Raw genomic sequence first — 10861 nt, 5'->3', positions numbered from 1 at the left:
ATTGGCACAGCAGGTGTACAGACCCGGGAACTCAGCACAGGGATGGTGGGAACCCCTCATAATGGGCACAGCGGGTGTACAGACAAGGGAACTCAGCACAGGGATGGCGGGAGCCCCTCATAATGGGCACAGCGGGTGTACAGACCCAGGAACTCAGCACAGGGATGGCGGGAGCCCCTCATAATGGCCACAGCAGGTGTACAGACCCGGGAACTCAGCACAGGGATGGTGGGAGCCCCTCATAATGGGCACAGCGGGTGTACAGACCCGGGAACTCAGCACAGGGATGGTGGGAACCCCTCATAATGGGCACAGCGGGTGTACAGACCAGGGAACTCAGCACAGGGATGGCGGGAGCCCCTCATAATGGGCACAGCGGGTGTACAGACCAGGGAACTCAGCACAGGGATGGCGGGAGCCCCTCATAATGGGCACAGCGGGTGTACAAACCTGGGAACTCAGCACAGGGATCTTACCATAGAGTCCCTGAGAGATCACATCCAACAAACAGTGAGATCTTAGCTTTGGGCAGACTGTCTCTATAAACACAGATTATATATCTGATGTCTTCTATAAATAAATGTTATTTCGATTCATTTTGTTTAAATAATTTTATTCTTCAAGAAGAAGTAGCCGGAATGAACACATTAGAAGAACAAACAGCATTTAATGTAAAGGATACATTTTATGTTGATGGTATGAGGCCCATTCCTCCCACTTATCACTACATCTTCTACTGCTGCAAAACGGTAGTTGTTAGAGGATGTGCACACGGGGGATGCAGGGGACACGGGGGTGGGTTGCGACACGTACCTCCATGGCAAGTAAGTATTTATCTCTAAGAGACTATCTAAGAACTCGAACACAAAGAACACTTTATAACAAGCCAAGTGTGTCAGACATCTGCAGGAGTCTCCTCAGATCCAGCCTCCGTATTGCAGCTTGTTGGGTAGGTAGACCCTGGTTAGGTAGGTGGGTGACAGGGACGTCAAGGCCTGAATTTCAGCTTTCATTTTCCTCGAAGACATGATTTCCAACTGGGAAGAGCAGAGGAGGGGCATCAGAAAAAAAAAAAAAATAGCGAACATACATGACAAGCAGAAAGAAATCAGAAACAATGTGACCCTTTACACAAAACTTCCCTTATAGTACTCCTTATCAGATCAGAAACTGTGGTGATCAGGACCCTCATACCTCCCGTTCTCTATTAGATGAGGGCTGTGGTGATCAGGACCCTCATACCTCCCGTTCTCTATTAGATGAGGGCTGTGGTGATCAGGACCCTCATACCTCCTGTTCTCTATTAGATGAAGGCTGTGATGATCAGGACCCTCATACCTCCCGTTCTCTATTAGATGAGGGCTGTGATGATCAGGACCCTCATACCTCCTGTTCTCTATTAGATGAGGGCTGTGATGATCAGGACCCTCATACCTCCTGTTCTCTATTAGATGAAGGCTGTGATGATCAGGACCCTCATACCTCCCGTTCTCTATTAGATGAGGGCTGTGATGATCAGGACCCTCATACCTCCCCTTCTCTATTAGATGAGGGCTGTGATGATCAGGACCCTCATACCCCCTGTTTTCTATTAGATGAGGGCTGTGATGATCAGGACCCTCATACCTCCTGTTCTCTATTAGATGAAGGCTGTGATGATCAGGACCCTCATACCTCCCGTTCTCTATTAGATGAGGGCTGTGATGATCAGGACCCTCATACCTCCCGTTCTCTATTAGATGAGGGCTGTGATGATCAGGACCCTCATACCTCCCCTTCTCTATTAGATGAGGGCTGTGATGATCAGGACCCTCATACCTCCTGTTCTCTATTATATGAGGGCTGTGGTGATCAGGACCCTCATACCTCCCATTCTCTATTAGATGAGGGATGTGATGATCAGGACCCTCATACCTCCTGTTCTCTATTAGATGAGGGCTGTGATGATCAGGACCCTCATACCTCCCGTTCTCTATTAGATGAGGGCTGTGATGATCAGGACCCTCATACCTCCTGTTCTCTATTAGATGAGGGCTGTGATGATCAGGACCCTCATACCTCCTGTTCTCTATTATATGAGGGCTGTGGTGATCAGGACCCTCATACCTCCCATTCTCTATTAGATGAGGGCTGTGATGATCAGGACCCTCATACCTCCCATTCTCTATTAGATGAGGGATGTGATGATCAGGACCCTCATACCTCCCGTTCTCTATTAGATGAGGGCTGTGATGATCAGGACCCTCATACCTCCCGTTCTCTATTAGATGAGGGCTGTGATGATCAGGACCCTCATACTTCCCGTTCTCTATTAGATGAAGGCTGTGATGATCAGGACCCTCATACCTCCCGTTCTCTATTAGATGAGGGCTGTGATGATCAGGACCCTCGTACCTCCCGTTCTCTATTAGATGAGGGCTGTGATGATCAGGACCCTCATACCTCCCATTCTCTATTAGATGAGGGCTGTGATGATCAGGACCCCCATACCCCCCGTTCTCTATTAGATGAGGGCTGTGATGATCAGGACCCCCATACCTCCTGTTCTCTATTAGATGAGGGTTGTGATGATCAGGTCTTTTCTTGCTGTCAGTGCCTCCTAGGCCTATCACTACCAGTGCTCATTAGTGCAGCTCGCCAGTGCCACCTATCAGTGCAGCTCATCAGTGCCACCTATCAGTGCAGCTCATCAGTGCCAGTGTCACCTATCAGTGCAGCTCATCAGTGTCAGTGTCACCTCTTAGTGCCCATCAGTGCAGCTCATCAGTTGCGCCTAGCAGTGCCCATAAATGCCGCAAATCAGTGCCCATCAGTGCTGCCTATCAGTGTAGCTCATCACTGCCACTTCAAATGTTCTGGCAGGGGAGCAGTTTCAGTGCTTACCATATGCACCTCTGAATGGGCAGGACCCTCATACCCTCTGTGCCCTAATTCATGTAGGCTGTATTAAAAAAGTAACAGTACAGCGCAAATATATGATATAAATAATTAAATAATTCAACAACACAAAGTGCATAAAACACAAAAGTCCATAGGTGAGAGAAAAAACATGCAGTAATCAGGAAGAGTCCGCTTGTGCAGTGTGTCTTCAATCAATATAGCAAGTGACGATGTGATCCCTTCACCATTGAGCAAGTTGGACTCTCACCTCAAATAATGGACCCCTGATATATCAGACAGGTCAGAAAACGCATGTTCCCATCAAGGGTAGATCATAAAATTTCAGCAGACAAAACGGGAGTACTCCAAGACAAAATCCTTCTCCATGTCATCAGATCAATATGATTCCATGCATAAACATAAAGAACAAACAAAATCTAGTGCTCTCCGTTGGTACGAGTTTATTAAAAAGCAAATAGAGAAAAAAAAATTACACTCACATTTGGAAGCACTGATCTCCAGTGCCGAGTGCTGAGCATAAAAGCGAGTATAGCCCAAAATCCATGCGCGGATCAGTGTGTTAGCTTGCGGATGACGTCACGGCTCAGGTCACGTGGTCCGTACGCGTTGCGTCCCAAAAGTAGGCGGGACTTCATCAGCGGTGACGGCGTGACGTCGGACAGCCGCTTTTAAGCCAATATACTGATATTGAACCAATGAGGAACAGAGTTATGCGCAAGACAAGTACCCGGGGACACACGCATCAAGCGTGACCCCGGAAGACAGATCTACGCACAGTAATGTTATGAGAGAGAGGAAATATATTTAAAAACACAGTGTGAGGGGAAAACAAAGGGCAAGCGCAAATTATGCCTACCAAATGGCAATGTACACCACTCCTCCAGTTATCCCCACATGAAGCATACAAAGAACCTAAGAAAACTATATTAAATTGCCAAAAAAAGTAATGCAATATTTTAGCACTGAAGTGGGGACACATATGTGTATCTCTCCTCATATAACAAATACGAAAAATATGAAAAACATAAAAAATATATATATATATTTTATATATTTTTTATATATTTTATAATATTTATTATTTATTATATATTTTTTATATTATATATTTTTTATATTTTTTATTTAATATATATTTTTTATATTTTTTATATTTTATATATTTTTTATATTTTTCATATTTTTCGTATTTGTTATATTTTTTATATTTATATATTTATGATTATTATTATCTTTTATTTTTATGTTATTGCCCATGCACAGATCAGTGTAGCTTGCTGATGGTATCAGCGGCTATGTGGTTTTATATTTTATGTTTTTTATTGCCAGCAGCGCTGCACGGGTGAGGAGAGATACACATATGTGTCCCCACTTCAGTGCTAAAATATTGCATTACTTTTTTTGGCAATTTAATATAGTTTTCTTAGGTTCTTTGTATGCTTCATGTGGGGATAACTGGAGGAGTGGTGTACATTGCCATTTGGTAGGCATAATTTGCGCTTGCCCTTTGTTTTCCCCTCACACTGTGTTTTTAAATATATGTCCTATCTCTCATAACATTACTGTGCGTAGATCTGTCTTCCGGGGTCACGCTTGATGCGTGTGTCCCCGGGTACTTGTCTTGCGCATAACTCTGTTCCTCATTGGTTCAATATCAGTGTATTGGCTTAAAAGCGGCTGTCCGACGTCACGCCGTCACCGCTGATGAAGTCCCGCCTACTTTTGGGACGCAACGCGTACGGACCACGTGACCTGAGCCGTGACGTCATCCGCAAGCTAACACACTGATCCGCGCATGGATTTTGGGCTATACTCGCTTTTATGCTCAGCACTCGGCACTGGAGATCAGTGCTTCCAAATGTGAGTGTAATTTTTTTTCTCTATTTGCTTTTTAATAAACTCGAACCAACGGAGAGCACTAGATTTTGTTTGTTCTTTATGTTTATGCATGGAATCATATTGATCTGATGACATGGAGAAGGATTTTGTCTTGGAGTACTCCCGTTTTGTCTGCTGAAATTTTATGATCTACCCTTGATGGGAACATGCGTTTTCTGACCTGTCTGATATATCAGGGGTCCATTATTTGAGGTGAGAGTCCAACTTGCTCAATGGTGAAGGGATCACATCGTCACTTGCTATATTGATTGAAGACACACTGCACATGCGGACTCTTCCTGATTACTGCATCTTTTTTCTCTCACCTATGGACTTTTGTGTTTTATGCACTTTGTGTTGTTGAATTATTTAATTATTTATATCATATATTTGCGCTGTACTGTTACTTTTTTACTTTGTAATGTGGGATTTGGTATTTTGACCTATAGTATTCTAGCTGCATTTTTCACTTTTTCACTTATCTTATTGTGTTTAGCGCTGGTTGATTTTTCGTTTTATATGTAGGCTGTATTGACCAGGACTATCATACCACCAGTCCCCGATTAGATATAGGCTGTATAGGCCAGGACCCTCATACCTCCTGTTCCTGATTAGATGTAGGTTGTAATGAGTAGGATCCTCATACCCCGTTTTTTATTAGACTATAGGCTGTAATGTGTAGGACCTCCATACCCACTGTTCACCGTTTGATAAAAGCTGTTGGGTAGATAGACCCTAGTTCTGTAGGTGGGTGACAGAGAGGTCCAAATTAGATTGTAAGCTCATATTTTTTGTTCCCTGATCTGCTTTATCTTAATTATAATGTATCCACATTCACAGTACACCCTACAGTACAGAGCTCCGGACTAACAATGATAAATGGTGTTGGATACGGGGGGGGGGATTACACATTTTGCTCCCATCATCCTGCATGTTGACAGACCTCTCTCTTCCACAGCGGCTGGCTGGAAACATAAGGCCTCTTTCTCAAACTGTGCAGTTTTTTCTGGTCCTCCTCCGATAATGGGATCAAGGCTTGTTCGGGGATGTATAACCTGAAACAGACAGCGGAGGTATTAAAATACTGTAATTATCGGCCGCAGGATGTCAGGTAATGCAAACCACTGAAAAAAAAATCCTGCAATGACTTCACTAATCAGATGTGATATGTTCTGCCAGAGTCTAATAAGAAGCAGATTCTTCATCGGAGCGCAGCAGCTTGCTCCTCTTAGGGTCAGCAAGAACCTGCATTTCAAGGGGACGTGTCACTTCTACAAAAGGTAGGTGGGCAGACATGTTAGTGTGAGATCCAAGGCATTGCTACCTCTTCTGTGGAGATTTGGTGCCGCCACTACTGTGCTGCTCACTGCTCTCCTTGCTGGAGGTTCTGAGAGGAAGCAAAGCCCTGCCTCTACCAAGATGGCCGTCCGCACCCGTACCAACTCTGGCTTGCAACTGGACTACGTTTTTTCCTGGTCTTTCTGTTCTTGACCTGCTCATCCATTAGTCAGTTCCTGTTGATCATCTGCTTGCTGCCCATCCAGTCCTTGATGATCATTTGCTTGTTGCCCAGCCCATCTTTGCTGATCATCTACCTGCTGCCCAGCCTGTCTTTGCTGCCCAGCCTGTCTTTGCTGCCCAGCCAGTCCCTGCTGATCATCTGCCTGCTGCCCAGTCAGTCTAAGCTGATCCTCCACCCACTGCCCAGCCAGTCCCTGCAGATCATCTGCCTGTTGCCCAGCCAGTTCCTGCTGATCAACTGACTGCTGCCCAGCCAATTCCTGCTGATCATCTGCCTGCTGCCTAGCCAGTTCTTGTTGATAATCTTCCTGCTGCCCAGGCAGTCCCTGCTGATCATCTGTCTGCTGCCCAGCCCATCCCTGTTGATCCTCTGCCTGCTGCCTAACCAGTGTTTGCTGATCCTCTGCCCTGCCCAGCCAGTCTCTCTTGATCATCTGCCCACTGCTCAGCCAGTCCTTGCTGATTATCTGCCTACTTCTCAGCCAGTCCTTCCTGATCATCTTCCTGCTGCCCATCCAGTCTCTGTTGACTTTATGCCCACTGCCCAGCCTGACTCTACCCATCTACCATACCAGCTTCTGGCAAGGACTACTAGGCACTGATGCCAGTCTGTGCCCTTTCACCACCTGTTCATTTTACCAGGGGCCCTGAGTCGAAGATCTTAGCCCCCGTAGACACACGGTCGGACATTCCGGCAACCAAATCCGTCGGATAAATTCCGACGGATTTAGTCTGGAAGTGGTCCGGAAGTGGTGTTGCATACACACGGTCGGACTAAGTTGTTGGAAGTTCCGGTTGGCAAAAACGCGGTGACGTAAGCCACGTACAGTGTGACTAGAAAAGGGAAGTTCAGCACCGCGTTCGGCTCCTTCTGCAGATCTCGTGTTTATCGCGTGTTAGTAGAAGTTTGGTGAGAGACGATTCGCGCTTTTCAGATTTGTGCTTCAGATCGTTACTGCTCTTCAGTTTGTGTTTGTCGGTGTGTATCTGATAATCAGTGTGTGCAGTCAGTAAGCATTTGTTTCTCATTGTGGACTATATCTTGGTATAGTACACTTTGATTTGCATTGCTTATTGTCTGCTCGTTTCTGCTTTTCAGGTTGTTCTTTCAGGCATTGCTGTTTATCGGTGCTTTCTGTTGTCCGTTCTGACCAGCCGACCGTTTTAAGCCATGTTTCGTGTACGTACTCGTCGTAGAGTTTGTGCTGTGCAGGGGCTTGGTGTTGGGCTTTTAGCTTTGACACAAGCCCGGTCCATGAACAGGGCGAGGAGGAGTTTGTGGACCAAGAATTGGTTGCGCCAGCGTGACCAGTTCTCGCACATGCCTTTGCTCCGTGAGATCCGGGAGAATAATCCTGATTATTTCAGGAATTATCTCCGGATGACGGACCCCGTTTTTCACCGTCTGCTGGCTTTGCTGTCCACTTATATCACCAGGCAGGATACCTGCATGCGGCAAGCCATCACTCCGGAGCAGAGGCTCATCGCCAAGTTGCGCTACTTGGCGACAGGGAGAGGCCTTCAGGACCTCAAGTTCTCTACAGGCATCTCCCTCCAGGCTCTGGGGATCATTATTCCAGAGACCTGTTCTGCCCACATTCAGGTCCTGCAGAAGGACTATATGAAGGTAAGTTTTCTCCTTTAACATCACATTCTATGTATTTAATGATTGCTAATGTCTTGGATTTCTTTACTCATTCCCTAATTACCATGATTTCAATATGCTCTAATTGATATGCTGGGCCCCTTTGTCCTCATGCATGCTGGAAGCTTTTCAAGTTCCTTTTTTGTCCTTCATGCATATTTGCCTTCATTAACTTCCCCAGCATGCTCTTCTGGGCCCATAAACCTATAGTCTAGTCACTTAGCAATGTATTTTGTCAGCTCCATAGTATTGCTTTCCCCTAAACACCCCCTAAAATGTGTACAAATGTTATGTGTATGCTTAAATTCATGCAGAGTGCCATTTTTTTTTTTGCTGCTAGGTCAGCTGATAGCAATCCTCTATCTGCTGACTTTTCCAACCCCAATACACACTATGCCTACCTTTTTTATGGTCAGATTTATAGACAAATTCACCAAAGCATGTAGTGCAAGGGCCTGCCTCAATACTTTCAAATGCTACAGTTTCAAGTTTTTTTCTCCTATTATTATCTTGATAGGTAATAGCAGAATGTCAAAATGTGCTTCCATTTGTTCCTTTTTTTTTTTGTATTATGACACTTCTTACCTGTCCGGTGTACTGCCAATAGTGTAAGTAAGGAGGGGCTGGCCAAAGTATCACACATTATTTCTGCATTCAGCTCTCAATGAAGTGGAGAGGGTTACCTGTCCAAAACACCCCCCCTCATTTTTTTGCAAGGGCCCATCAGATGGGGGGGAAGGGGGGGTGATGACTCTGATAAGGGGACCTTATACTTTAGGCTTTAAATACTCATTTCCCAAAATGTTATACTGATATTGTCCCAAAATGTTTGTGTCTAATATGCTTGCAATGTTGATGTGCAAAATTACAATTTATTTGTCTTGTTTCACTCCACAGTTTCCTTCAACGCCACAGGAATGGCAGACTGTGGCCTCCCACTTTGCCAGCCGTTGGGACTTTCCCAATTGTGGAGGTGTAATTGATGGAAAACACGTCCGCATCGTCCCACCCCCCAACTCGGGTGTCCTACTATTATAATTACAAGGGGTTTAATAGTATCGTGATGTTGGTGGTAGTGTCAGCGACCTATGACTTCCTGTATGTGGAGGTGGGGCAAAATGGCCGGATGTCAGATGGTGGAGTGTTCGCACGGACGGAATTCTACTGGCGTCTCCAGAGTGGCAGTCTGGGCTTGCCACCCCCAGAGGAGAATGTAGAAGGTCTCCTGTTTGTTTTCGTCGCGGATGAGGCGTTTGCTCTGGCAAACCACCTGATGCGGCCTTTCCCGATGAGGACCCTCACCCCGGATCAGAGGATCTTTAATTTCCGGCTGGCCAGAGCCAGAAGAGTCATGGAGAACACTTTCGGAATACTGGCCAGCCGGTTCCGCCTATTTTTGACACCAATCCACATGGCGCAATATAAACTAAATCGCATAGTGCTTGCCTACTGTGTTCTGCACAATTTCTTGAAAAAACATTCCTCAAACTATGTGGTCTTAGTTGGCCCAGATGCAGACTTGCTGGAAAATGACAATCTCACGGTCCTTGAAGCTGCTCGTCCTGGCTTGCCCCCCCAAAGCGCCCGCGAGGTCAGAAACCAATACATGGAGTACTTTGTGGGTAGGGGGGCCATTGATATGCCAGACAATGTCTGAGAGGCATTTTTTTAATACATTTTTCTTTGAAACTACAATAATCTTTGTTTTCATTTACTGCTTGGCTTTGTTTTAGGTGTCTCCTAGGTATTTTTGTTGTTTTTTTGGGCCTTTTTCTACAACAGTGCAAACCCAAGTTCAGAGCGAGATGAGGTGACAGTCTCTTCTTCAGATAATCTTATTATGTTGTGGGTCTGCTACACACACACACCTTGTTTTTGTTGATAATGTATGTAGTGCATTACTGACAAAAATATTGCTAATTTTCAGCACCATTGCAGAAATATGTGGGGTCATGAAAATGGCGTGATTGGGGAAATTTAAACATCACTGTGGTTGTTATTTACTAAAGGCACATCCACTATGCACTACAAGTGCACTGCAAAAGTGCACCTGAAACTGCACTTGGAGTGCAAAGTGGATTTGCTTTTAGTAAATAACACCCATTGCCACAGAAACCAACAACTTTACTACAAATACTGCTTTTGCGCATTGAAAAAGGAAGCCACACATTGTTGATAATTTCACTTTTTAATCAAAGCACAATTACATGTGTGTTTAGAAAAGGGTTTTACAACAAACCAACATATTTGGTGTATAGAAAACATTATTTTCGGTAACATTTTTAGAACTTGGTGTTTTTGTGTAAACAGGTATGTATCAAAGCATAACATACAGTACACAGGAACTTACAAAGTTCAACTTTGAATAGTGAAGACAATATCAGACATGAGTATGTACAAACTGTGCTTATATTGCCTTCATCAGATGGGGTGACACCCCTGGAAAAGCCAAATTTGGAAAATGCACACACTGAGAATACAAAAGTGGCCATTTTCCTCCTGATCCCATGCCTAATGTCAACATCTGCTATCTCCCATCATGGGGGATCAATGTACATGTTTTGGGGGTGCAACCCCTTCATCTCAGCCACTTTCCACAAAACACGTACATTGATCCCCCATGATGGGAGATAGTACATGTTGACACACTGTGTACATCTTCCAAATTTGGCTTTTTGAAAAATAGAAAAGTTTTTTCATAAAAACAAAAAAATATGCTAGCTAGTTTGGGGTGTTTCAGACTCTCCCCAAAACATCAATGATGTTCTTCATTTTCTGTTGAACATCATTGATGTTTTTCTGTATATTTTCTAAATCACAAATTCACAACAAATTCACAACTTTAGTCATGATCTTGGCCTTTCTGATATTTGGGTTAGGGTAAGGTCCATACTTCCCATTATAGTCGTTCCTCTT

General features: G+C 44.7%; 1 protein-coding gene across 2 annotated transcripts in view; it reads right to left on the bottom strand.

The window, feature by feature from the left end:
- Window positions 1–639: 639 nt before the first annotated feature.
- The window catches only part of SPO11 (SPO11 initiator of meiotic double strand breaks), a 56255-nt gene continuing 46033 nt past the window's right edge, over window positions 640–10861 (bottom strand). For both annotated transcript variants that reach the window (XM_077458493.1, XM_077458494.1), the window contains 2 exons: window positions 5723–5834; window positions 640–1037 (listed from right to left, as the gene is read on the bottom strand). In XM_077458493.1, coding sequence (XP_077314619.1) covers window positions 918–1037; window positions 5723–5834 — 232 coding nt within the window. In that variant the 3' untranslated portion in view covers window positions 640–917. The remainder of the gene's footprint in view (window positions 1038–5722; window positions 5835–10861) is intronic.

Source organism: Lithobates pipiens, unplaced genomic scaffold (genome assembly GCF_037356315.1).
Source record: "Lithobates pipiens isolate NorthernLeopardFrog02 unplaced genomic scaffold, aLitPip1_a1.2 Scaffold_28, whole genome shotgun sequence".
In the NCBI taxonomy this organism is placed as follows: domain Eukaryota; kingdom Metazoa; phylum Chordata; class Amphibia; order Anura; family Ranidae; genus Lithobates; species Lithobates pipiens.
The sequence above is the reverse complement of the archived record's forward strand: the minus strand, read 5'-3'. Positions and strand labels throughout refer to the sequence as shown.